Source organism: Elephas maximus, chromosome 25 (genome assembly GCF_024166365.1).
Source record: "Elephas maximus indicus isolate mEleMax1 chromosome 25, mEleMax1 primary haplotype, whole genome shotgun sequence".
NCBI lineage: Eukaryota > Metazoa > Chordata > Mammalia > Proboscidea > Elephantidae > Elephas > Elephas maximus.
The window spans coordinates 17,942,877-17,955,652 of record NC_064843.1 but is presented as its reverse complement, the minus strand read 5'-3'; the positions used below and the strand labels follow the sequence as shown (position 1 = coordinate 17,955,652).

At 45.5% G+C, this 12,776-nt stretch overlaps 1 protein-coding gene and 1 non-coding gene across 5 annotated transcripts in view; both read right to left on the bottom strand.

Moving 5' to 3' along the window:
• ATP9A (ATPase phospholipid transporting 9A (putative)) overlaps positions 1 to 12,776 on the bottom strand; it is a 148,650-nt gene that overhangs the window by 103,853 nt on the left and 32,021 nt on the right. For all 4 annotated transcript variants that reach the window (XM_049868746.1, XM_049868748.1, XM_049868749.1 and 1 more), the window contains exon 4: positions 2,003 to 2,111. In XM_049868746.1, the coding sequence (XP_049724703.1) occupies positions 2,003 to 2,111 (109 nt within the window). The remainder of the gene's footprint in view (positions 1 to 2,002; positions 2,112 to 12,776) is intronic.
• TRNAG-CCC (transfer RNA glycine (anticodon CCC)) lies at positions 7,024 to 7,094 on the bottom strand. The gene has a single exon. It is a non-coding gene; the product is annotated as a tRNA-Gly (tRNA).

Genomic DNA, 12,776 nt, shown 5'->3' with positions numbered 1-12,776 from the left:
AAAATAAAGCCTGAATGGGATTAGTAATATTATGGACAAGCCTATTTCCATCTATTCCTAGTCTGATTGGCAAACATTGGGTAACATTTCCTCATTCCTGAATATAACCTTAACGTAGAATTCACAGTTGGAAGCTGAAACCAACATGGGCAGTTGTTCTCTTGCTTCTATAACGATGCATTTGGGTGGGATTTTTAAGTTCCCCCATTTTAAATGTACGTGTTTCGCAAGGAGGCCAAGGATTAAGTACCTGCTTCTCTCTCTTGGCTGTGGTTCAGACTGCACCCTCGCCACCATTCACTTTCTAGGATTTGTAAAACACCTTTACAGAAATCTTTACCTGATGCAGCGTTTATGCGAATCTGTTGCCTTTTTGAAATATCATGTTGGGACTGTTTGGTTTTAAAGTAATCAGTGCTGAAAGAGTATCTTGATAAGCTGTTCTCCCTTCCCTGGAAACACACCTGCATAGCAGGGGCCAAGTTTGCAGGCTTTCACAGAAACAGGAGGGGCGCCCAACTGCCTTCTTCAGGGAGGGAGAGGGATTAGTAAATGTGAATGGGAATAGGCTGCCTGGCAACTAATAATACCCACAGCAACAACAACAGAGGGCGGATGCTCAGATTTAAATTCCGGCCTGTGACATGCAACTGGCTGACAGGACAACTCTTAAGAGGATGGCGGGGCATAACATGGAGGAACCTGGAAGGCATTATGCTGAGTGAAATTAGTCAGTTGCAAAAGGACAAATATTGTATAAGACCACTATTATAAGAACTTGAGAAATAGTTTAAACTGAGAAGAAAACATTCTTTTGTGGTTACGAGAGGGGGGAGGGAGGGAGGTGGGAGGGGGTATCCACTAATTAGGTAGTAGAGAAGAACTATTTTAGGTGAGCGGAAAGACAGCACACAATACATGGGAGATCAGCACAATTGGACTAAACCAAAAGCAAAGAAGTTTCCTGAATAAACTGAATGTTTTAAAGGCCAGCGTAGCAGGGGCAGGGGTCTGGGGACCATGGTTTCAGGGGACATCTAAGTCAACTGACATAATAAAATCTATTAAGAATATATTCTGCATCCCACTTTGAAGAGTGGCGTCTGGGGTCTTAAACACTAGCAGGCAGCCATCTAAGATGCATCAATTGGTCTCGACCCACCTGGAGCAAAGGAGAATGAAGAACACCAAGGACACAAGGTGATTGTGACCCCAAGAGACAGAAAGGGCCACACGAACCAGAGACTACATCATCCTGAGACCAGAAGAACTAGATGGTGCCCGGCTACAACCCATGACTGCCCTGACAGGGAACACAACAGAGAACCCCTGCGGGAGCAAGAGAGCAGTGGGATGCAGACCCCAAATTTTCATAAGACCAGACTTAATGGTCTGACTGAGACCCTGGTGGTCATGGCCCCCAGACCTTCTGTTGACCCAGGACAGGAAACATTCCCGAAGCCAACTCTTCAGACATGGATTGGACTGGACGATGGGTTGGGGAGGGATGCTGGTGAGGAGTGACCTTCTTGGATCAGGTGGACACTTGAGACTATGTTGGCATCTCCGGCCTGGAGGGGAGATGAGAGGGTGGAGGGGGTTAGAAGCTGGCTAAATGGAAATGAAAAGAGAGAGTGGAGAGAGACATCGGGCTGTCTCATTAGGGGGAGAGTAATTGGGAGTGTGTAGCAAGGTGTATATGGGTTTTTGTGTGAAAGACTGACTTGATTTGTAAACTTTCACTTAAAGCACATTATAAAAAAAAAAAAAGAGGATGGCAGGGACCCAGGGATATAGCTGGAGTCCCACAGGCTCAGGCAGAGGGAGACCTCCTTCAGACAGGAGCCAAAGAGTGACTGTCCCACCATGCGGCACCCATGCACTCACAGGCCCAGGCTTTGAACTCTGTTCCCCTGACTGTCAGTGGCTGGGGCTGAGTTGCAGCCTTGAGGCCCTGCCATCAGTAGCAGAAGGGGGACCCCTGGAGGGCTGGGAGGCTTACCTCTTGCTGTGAGCCGGCTGTAGACCTGGGAGTTGACTTCCTTGTCCCTCACATAGCATCGGATCTCTTCCACAGCCTCTCGGATGATGGTGACAGCCAGCACAAAGCCCTGTGGAGAGAGGCGAGAGGGGTGAACCCTGCTGGAGCCAAACAACCAACACCTCCGGGTTCTGGGGGTAGAAAGGGACGGGGCCACCCTGTAATAATATAATATCCTGATAATATCATTAATTACAATATTTATAATAACATTTCTGTATAATAATATGGTTTCCCTGGTAGTACAAACAGTTAAGCTCTTGGGTAGGCAGTTCAAATCTACCCAAAGGAGGCACCTCGGAAGGAAGGCCTGGCAATCTACCTCTGAAGAATGAGCACTGAAAATCCTATGGAACATCGTTCCACTCTAACACACATGGGGTTGCCATGCACCGGAACTGACTCAGCAGCAACTGGCTTGCTGGTGTGATAATATTACTTAAAACGTACACACCCCAGAAAGCCCGTTTCTCCGAATCTATCCTGCAAAAGCCACATGCACACACATACCCTAGAGAAAAACCGTCATGTTTTTTTTATACCCAGTGCTCTCGAGTCGATTCAGACTCATTGAGACCCTAGAGGACAAAGTAGAATTGCCCCATCGGGTTTCCAAGTAGCAGCTTGTAGATTTGAACTGCCTACCTTTCAAATTAACAGTCAAATGCTTTAACCACTGAACCACCAGGGCTCCAGTCCTATACAAAAACACCCATATTCACCACCACAGGGTTTATAAGACCTAAAAATGCAGAAACGAGCACACCATGCTCTCACAGGGGACAGGCTGGCTGATGGGGCCAGCACCACTTACACCTCACGCACCGTGTGCCTGGCACTGTTCTAACCCTTGACACCTATTAGCTCACTTGCTCCTCACAACGACCCTATGAGATACGTTACTATCACTGAGATCTCTATGTTACAGATGAGGAAACTGAGGCACAGAGCGATTAAGTCATCTTGCCGGAGAACGTAAAGCTAGGAAGTGATAAGCGGGAATCTGAAAACGGGAAATCTGGCTCCAAAGTCCTCGCTTTTACTTGCCCTATCATTCTGCATGTAGAGAAACTTGGATGGAGCCAAAACAATGGCTCACAAGAAGATGGTTAAAAAGTATGAGATTGACTGGGACATCAGCCTTTCAGAAGATACAACGTAGCACTGTTTATATAAACAACAACAAAGATTCCACATACTGCCGAGTGTTTTCTAAATTACCGTGGGTACTTAGTGCATGTTGTTGTCATTAGCTGCCATTGAGTTGGCCCCTGACTCATGGCAATCCCAGGTACAACGGTACAAAACACTGCCCAGTCCTGTACCATCCAATGACTCTGGTTAATAACTGTTGGGATCCAGAGGGTTTTCATTGGCTAATTTTCAGAAGTAGCTCACCAGGCCTTTCTTCCTAGTCTATCTTGGTCTGGAAGCACCACTGAAACCTGCCCAGCATCACAGCAACATGCAAGCCTCCACTGACAGACAGGCGGCGGCTGTGCACGAGATGCACTGGTCGGAACAGAGCCCAGGTCTCCTGCACGGAAGGTGAGGATTCTACCTACCACCAAGCCACTGCTGCCCTTGTACCCAGTATACTGACATGTCAAATGTACAGAAAACAGTTTGGAAGGAGACACAACACACCAAAACCTGAACGACTGGTTAGGGTGCTCTGCAGGGAAAGGGACTAGGATCAGGGAGGGAGGGGCTGCAAGGGGCCTTGCCTCATCTGTAAACTGTTAAGTTTTCATAAGAAAACATATTGATGAATCAGTTGCGTAAGAATCAATTCAGTCTTCCCCTCCGTCAAGTATGGGGGAGCAGGGAGGTCACCCATACTAGAATCTATTTACCTCTAGATTTTTCCTCTCATATCAATAAATCATAGGGGTAAAAAATTCGTTCATTTTTCTTACAAAACAGTCTTGTCCCCCCTCCCCTTCCTCCCTCTAAAGCTTGCCAGAACCCTTTTTCTTTTTTTTTAAGTGCAGATAGCATAACTGCCCTGGAGGTTAAAGGCAGTGATTCCTTGAAGATTTCATTTTCATACTGTTTACCCCACCAAATATATTAACTTCAACTCAATGAACTTTAAATCTCTTTTGTAAATCTACCCAGAGATGTTCTGCGCTGTGAAATGCCTCCAAAGACTCATAGATCTTTCCAATCAAAGGACCCCTCCTGTTCCCAATCAGATGTAAAGTACACACTGCTGTGGCCAAAGGCAAACTGGTGCGTTTCAGAGGGAAAGCATAACCAGACCACATAGGGAGGCAGAGAAACCCTCTCTGGAAGGGGACAGACCCAGCTTGCAGAGGCACCCCCCCGCCACACTGCTGTTTTCTTCTTCTGTGCCAGCATCCAGGTTGTTGTTGTTGTTTGTTTTTGCAAATGTTCCCATTTCTCTTTCTCTCTGCTTAAAAAAAAAAAAAAAAAAATTTTTGTGGGGGGGCCAGGCTAAATCTCACTGATATTAAGGGAAAATGTGTTGCTCACCCAAAGGCAGGAGCCCCTAGCTTCTCTGCTGCAAGTAACACTGCCTCCTATCTAAGTTATTGCACAGTGCCCCTCCTCCCATGCACACCTGAAAAAAAAACCCTCCCAAGCACACAGTTCTCATTAATCCTGGAGGACACACCAGCCCTTAGGCTAGAAATTGCTTTACAAAGGGACGCAAATGTAGACCAGAAATAAATTCCAACCCTCCAACTCAAAACCAAAAAAACCCAAACCTTTTGCCCTGGAGTTGATTCCGACTCATAGTGACCCTATAGGACAGAGTAGAACTGCTCCATAGTTTCCAAGGAGCGCCTGGTGGATTCGAACTGCCAACGTAGCTCTTAACCACAATGCTCCCTCCAACTCAGGAGGTCCTTAATAGCCAAAAATATTTACAAAGAGGCATGTAGTAGTTAAGAACTACAGACCGGCAGTTCAAATCCACCATGCACCCCTTGGAAGCCGTATGGGGTAGTTCTACTCTGTTCTATAGGGTCGCTATGAGTCAGAATTGATTCGATGGCAATGGGTTTGGGTTTTTTTGTTTGTTTGTTTTAAGATGCAGCCCAAGGTTGGCTGAGCTCATAAAGAAATCATACGCAGTGATAGGACAGACAAGCAATTCTGAAGGTGCCAAACGTGTAAAGTTGTCCTTCAAACATCTGATGTTCATCCGTCAGTTTGTCGTACTGTGGTGGCTTGTGTGTTGCTATGACGATGGAAGCTATGCCACCAGTATTTCATATACCAGCTGGGTCACCTATGGTGGTCAGGTTTCAGTAGAGCCTCCAGACTAAGACAGACGAAGAAAAAAGGCCTGGTGATCTACTTTCGAAAATTAGCCAATGAAAACCCTATGGACTGCAACAGAATATTGTCTGATACAGTGTAGGAAGCTGAGCCCCCTAGGCTGGAAAGCACTACACAACAGTTACAACAATTGACTTAAACATACCAACAATCATGAAGACAGCGCAGGACTGGGCAATGTTTCATTCTGTTACACATAGGGAGCCAACTCGATGGCAGCTAACACCACCACCACTTCAAAAATAGATTTACTAAACCAAATCTAATTCATAGGTGATAGAAATCAGAAAACCAGCTGCCTCTGGGGGTGGGGGTGACGGTGACAGGAAAGGGGCACCAGGGAACTGTCTCGGGTGACGGAAATGTTCTACATCTTGATTGGGGTGGTATTTACATGGGTGCTGACCAGTCAGGACTCATTAAACTGCAGACTTAAGACCTGTGCACTTTATGGGATGTAGACTGTATCTCAGTAGAAAATCTAGATTTATTATTTGGTCTTCACACAAACAATCGTATAGATTATCTCAGTTATCTCATGAGGAATTCCTCCTGCTAACACATCAGCACCAAGAACAAAGTTCCTAAAAGCTAAAACTTGATCTGTACAATAAGCAAAACTGTCACTAGTGCCTGAAAAACCCACTGATTCCAACTCGTAGGGACCCAATAACACAGAGGAGAATTGCCCCCATGGGGCTTCCAAGGCTGTAAATCTTTACAGAAGCAGACTGCCACATCTTTCTTCCATGGAGCAGCTGTTGGGGTGGAACCCCGACCTTTCGGTTAGCAGCCAAGAGCTTAACCACTACGCCACCAAGGCTCCTCTCACTCATACCAGAGTTTAAAAATTACAATGAGAACACTGAGAACTTTCTGTATGTCGGGAACTCTGCGAAGGAAGCATTTTACTTGCAGTAATTCACTTAATCCTCCTGACAAGCCAAGGAGGTAGATACTATCACCCTAATTTAGAGATGAGGAAGCTGGCACAGAAAAGAAAATCTATTAAAAGGGCTGCCAAGAGCTGAACCCAAACCATTTGCATCACTACATTTGATGACTGAGTGTGAAGTGAGAGGACTTTCAGGGTAGTCAGAAGATATTTCAAAATGTTTTCTAGGCAAGAATCAAAAATTGATTCTCTGCATAAAAATCCATTAGCGGAAATCAGCTACAGTCACCTAGAAATAGACACCATCCAATTTGTCTTTAACCTCAAGCCTTCTTTCTCTTTAGTCCCTGGAAAGAGAAGCAGAAAAACAAGACAAATATGTTCCCCCTACCCTCACTTAACCATCGCAGGAAAAGCTGGCTATAAAAGGGCTCACGATACAGTTAGGAATCTCACCTGGAAATAAGCTGTTAATTTGTCCAGCCTCTATCTAGAGCCACGATGTTGTTATTGTTAGCTGCTGTTGAGTTGGCTCTGAACTTATGGCAACTCCATGCACAACAGAACAAAATGCTGCCTGGTCCTGTGCCATCGCCACGATCAACTGCAGATCGGACTGTTGTGAGCCCTAGGGTTTTCACTGGCTGATTTTCAGAAGTAATCACCAGGCCTTTCTTCCTAGTTCATCTTAGTCTGGAAGCCCCACTGCAACCTGCTCAGCATCACAGCAACACACAAGCCTCCACGGACAGATGGGTGGTGGCTGTGCATGGAGTGCACTGGCTGGGAATCGAACCCAGGTCTCCTGCATGGGGGGCAAGTATTCTACCACTGAATCACCACTGCCCCCATCTAAAGCCACAGTCAGAGGGAAGCCAGGACAGTCACTTGGGAGACAACACAGGTGGCAAAGCTGTCACCCACGGGTGGGGTCCCACACCGGGTAATATTTTCTTTTGGCCCAGTGTGAGAAAAAAAAAAAGTCAAAATAATCGCCTACTGTTAAAGTCAGACCTTCTGGGCTTCTCTTGGAAAATCAGAGAATGGCACAATGCCAAGCAGGCATCTCAGTGAGGAGACAATTGGCCACAGCAGCATGCCGGTTCCTTATTTAGAGGGGCGAGAACCTCCAACTCATCGGAGGCTGTACCACTCGCTCCAACTCACCTGCTCTCTCAATCCCCCTTCCTGAGGGGCTTCACACTTCACAGGCACTAGAGTTTGTCATCACTGCTGCTGACAGGGTAACTGGGTAACGGAAACGGAAAAGCAAACTGAAACAGCACTTGGATTAAAGCAGCAGTCTACACTTTGATGCTCTTTGCCAACCTCAAGTACCAACCCTGCCTCCCACTGCAGGGACCAATGTTGTCCTAAAGCGTTTAAAATATCCTGAATGCACTTCTGATCCAGTTCATTTCCTGTAACTCATCAAATTCTAGAAAGGCACTGAAGTGACTTAAGTTTAAAGTCTAGGTACAATAAGATCAAAATCACTTAACAGAAAAAAGGCAACTCCCAACTCCAAAGATAACCACTGGCTTTGGCAAAGATCCTTCCAGACCTCTACACATTTATATACATAAGTGCGTAGAAATATCTGTTGTGGGAAAGGGGGTAAGAATTGGACCCTACTGTTCACGTTTTTGGAGCCCTGGTGGCACAGTGGTTAAGGTCTCACCTGCTAACCAAAAGCTCAGCAGTTCAAATTCACCAGTCACCCCTTAGGAACCCTAAAGGGCAGTTCTACTCTGTCCTACAGGATTGCGATGAGTCAGAAATGAATCGATGGCAACAGGTTTGTTTTTGGTTTTTGTTCATGTTATTTTGGAACTTACTTTTTTTCATGTAATGAAAATATGCCACAAGTCCAGAAGAACTAGATGATACCTGGCTACCACTATTGACTACTCTGACTGGGATCACAGCAGAGGGTCCTGGACAGAGTGGGAGAAAAATATGGAACCAAAAATCAAATTCACAAAAAGACCAGACTTACTGGTCTGACAGAGACTGGAGGAACCCCTGAGACTATGGCCCTAAGGCATCCTTCTGACCTGGAACTGAAGCCATTCCCAGAGGCCACCTCCCAGTCAAACAATACACAAACCCAAAAAATAAACCGTAACCCCTGAGAGGAACATGTTCCTTAGAATAATCAATTACATAAGACCAAAAGGGCAACGTTTGCCCCGAAGTAAAGAGGAGATGGCAGCAAGGGGCAGAAAATCAAGACGAAGCAAGGGAACAAGGAACCCAGGGCAGAAATGGGGAGAGTGTTGAGACATTGTGAGGAATGAAACCAACGATCAAATGGAAATCTAATTTGTTCTGTAAACTTTCACCTACTGCACAATTAAGAAAAAAAGATTTCCACCTTCCCAGGTGAAGTAGCAACAGAGATGTAGCTACTTCATCGTTTCTAACTTCATAGTTTAGTGATACCTGCCTTTAGGTAACTACTACTGGGCTTTTGTTTGTTTCTAATGTTTTAGTTAGGGCATTGGTGGTTCACTGGTAGAATTCTTGCTTACTGTGCAGGAGGCCCTGGCTCAGTTCCCGGCCAACGCACCTCGTGTGCAGCTAACACCTGTCTGTCACTGGAGGCTCGTGTGTTGCTGTGATGCTTAACAGGCTTCAGCAGAGCTTCCATACTGAAACGGACTAAAAAGAAAGGCCTGGCAATCTCCTTCCAAAAATCAGCCACATGAAAACCCAATGGATCACAATGGTCTGACAGGCAACAAATCATGGGGATGGTGCAGGACCAGGCAGCATTTCATCCTGTGGTGCGTGGGGTCACCATGAGTCAGGGGCAGCTCACAGACAGCTCACTACAGCATTTTAGTAATATAAATCATACCTAGGCGCTTTGGTGGCACAGTGGTTAAGTGCTCGGCTGCTCACCAAAAGGTTGGCAGTTCGAACCCACCAGCCACTTCACAGGAGAAAGATGTAGTATCCCAGTTCCATAAAGATTACGGCCTTCACAAGAAACACAACAGAGAACCCCTGAGGGAGCAGGAGAGCAGTGGGATGCAGACCCCAAATTCTTGTAAAAAGACCAGACTTAATGGTCTGACTGAGACTAGAAGGACCCCGGTGGTCATGGCCCCTAGACCTTCTGTTAGTCCAAAACAGGAACCATTCCCAAACCCAACTCTTCAGACAGGGATTGGACTGGACAATGGGACAGAAAAAGATGCTGGTAAAGAATGAACATCTTGGATAAAGTAGACACTTGAGACTATGTTGGCACCTCCTGTCTAGAGAGGAAATGAGAGGATAGAGGGGGTCAGAAGCTGGCGGAATGGACACATAAAAAGAGAGTGGAGGGAAGGAGTGGGCTGTCTCATTAGGGGGAGAGCAATTAGTAGTATATAGCAAGGTATATATAAATTTTTGTATGAGAAGCTGACTTGATTTGTAAACTTTCACTTAAAGCACAATAAAAATTAAAAAAAAAAAGATTACTGCCTTGGAAATCCCATGGGGCAGTTCTACTCTGTCCTATAGAGTCGCTATGAGTTGGAACCAACTCGATGGCAATGGATTTGGTTATTTTGCTTTTTTTTAAGGAATATCCTGGTGTGCTGTACCCCACACACACATCCTAAAGCCCTCTCCGATATCCCAAACTCCTCTCCATGGAGAAAATGAGTCCTCGTATCTGTAAATCCGAAACACTCTTCATATCCTAGCGTAATCTCTGGCAAGTTCCTTATTCATCTTGGCCCCCGTGTGCTCGTTTGTCTAACAAGGAGCCCTTTTCCCATCAGTCCATTTTCCTTCAGTCCACAGGAACCCCTGACAACCTCTGGAAGAATCAGCAGAGTCCATCTTTTTCCTACACAGCTGGTTCTCAGTCATTTAAATCCCTGCATAATTCCATTTCCTGTTAGCCATATCTATGTGGTTCGTGGTTCAGAGAGTGAAAAGTGTGTGCCAAATGTGGCTAAAGTCCCCTCCCCATCATAGATGCCAATTGTAATGTAAATGAGGTTGCAGGGATGCTCATATCTGTTTGGATGATGGGATTATGCTACAGGCTGGGCAGATGGATAACTCAAGGAGAGAGGTCACAGACTTGGTGGCATTTATCATGCCAGAGACAAAGGGCTGGGGCAGAGAACACACAGCTTCCTTCATGGACATCCTGTGATCTCAATTTATTAGCATATGCACTTAAATTATAAGTTATTTGACTACATAACCTTTTGAATAACCACATGTTAAAAGGCCATCTGACAGGTGATATTATACACACGTTATAGACTAACTTTTTAAAATTGGTACTGTAACTTACTAGAAGTAACCTTATACCAAAACCAAACCTGTTGCTATCGAGTTGATTCTGATTCCAACTCAGAGCGACCCTATAGGACAGAGTAGAACTGCGCCATAGAGCTGCCAAGGCTGTAATCTTTACAGAAGCAGACTGCCACATCTCTCTCCCACAGAGCAGCTGGTGGGTTCAAACCACTGACCTTTCAGTTAGCAGCCATGCTTTTAACCACTGGGCCACCAGGGCACCTTTATAGATGTATGTAACAAACAGTTGCAGAGCTAGAAGACTAAAATAAAATTAGGGTATTTCATGTAAAAATCTAAAGTTCCTAACTCTTGGACCTGGCAACACTGGATCTGTTTACACCTGATGGTAGTGAGAAGTACCTGTCCACTTCTAGATGAGGCCTGAGCCTAACCAGTTTTTCCCAAGGCTTTATTCTACCAGCTCGGCCCCTTTGGGCACCTAACTTTGCATGGTGAAGCCCCTGGCTCCCTGATAATCACAAGGTTCACTGTCTAAGAGCCCACCACCTGCCTGGCACGGACAAGAATGTCTGTTACCCAAGGGGATGAATGCTGGCAGAAACGTTCTCCAGCTTCTTGCATCTTATCTCACCCACAGATGAATCAGGGCAGGAAAAGAACTGTTCTCACATCTCAAAAGCACAATTACTGACTGGGTGGAAAAAATAGTTCCCCTCCTCTTCTCAGAAGGAGCCTAGTGGCGCAGCAATTAAGCGCTCAGATGTTAACTGAAACGTCGGCATTTGAACCCATCAGCCATTTCGTGGGAGAAAAGACTTGGTGATCTGTTCCCATAAAGATTACAGCCTTGGAAACCCTATGAGGCAGTTCTACTCTGTCCTAGAGAGTCGCTGTAAGTCAGAATTGACTTGCTGGCAGTGGATTTGGTTTTTTTTTTTTCCTCTTCTAAAGGCCAGAGCTGCTGGGTGCAACATGTCTAATAACATGGCATGCGCGGTCTATGTACACTCGTTCACGGGTCCCTTAGGCAGCTGGCTCCCCCACTCCACAAGCCTCTGCACCAAATCCTTATCATCTTTCATTTGCCACCAAAAAAATAAGTAATAAAACTAAAATGTTTTCTTTTGTTTAAGCAAGTCTTAAATCTTTTCCACTTTAAAAATCTTGATTAAAGATTTAACGAGGCTTGTAAACAGAAAATCCAAGTCTTCCAACTTGGTTAGAAATAAACAGCAATTACATTTCATTCTCTGATTGGAGAATAAGAAACCATCACTTCTACCCTGTCTATACCCCGGCCAACCCTGGGCTTCTTTCTGTTCCTCAAATGCTCTAAGCATGGGTCTAACACAGGGCCTTTGCATCGCCATTCCCTGGTCCTGGAATATTCCCCACTCTCCCACCCCCATTCCCACGTTACCTCAAAAGGTCTTTCATGGCCACCCTGGCCAAGGTTACCCCTCACTCTTCCCACCCCCACTTACATCCCTTTTGTCAAAAGGGACCAGTCCCTGGAGAAGGACACGATGCTTGGTAAAGTAGAGGGTCAGCAAAAAAGATGAAGACCCTCTACAAGATGGACTGACATGGTGGGTACAACAATGGGCTCAAATATAGAAATGATTGTGAGGATGGTGCAGAACTAGGTAACATTTTGTTGTTATACACAGGGTTGGTATGAGATGGAACTGACTGGACAACACCTAACACACACACACACACACACACACACAAATCTTCATCCATTAACAGGGCACTGGCTATGTACCTCTGATACCCTGTCTATCCTATGATATTATCTTGTCACCTTTGTCGTGCTTTTTACAATCTAAAACAATTTTGCTTGTTTATCTGTTTATTATTTAACCCTTTTCAAATGTCAACTCCACAAGGCTGGGGATATTTGAGCTGCTTCATTCACTTGCCACATGCCTACACCCAGCACAGTGCCTGGCACACACGGTAGGTGCTCAATAACCATTTGCCAAAGAGAAGAAAGGTAAAAAAGGAGGTGAGGGAAGGGATGAAGGAGCTGGTCCTCTGTGTTACGCTCAGTGCACACCAAAGCACAGATTTTGGCACTCTTCTGGTCCTTCACCCTGAAATACTCTACACAGAGTCACCAGAACATGCGATCTTGGCAAACAGTTCAAATAATACCATTCACTGAGGCAGACACTCTGTCTTCCTCATTTGCCTCTGTGTCCTCACAGTCTAGAACTCTGCCAGTACAAAGGAAGCATGCAATAGGTA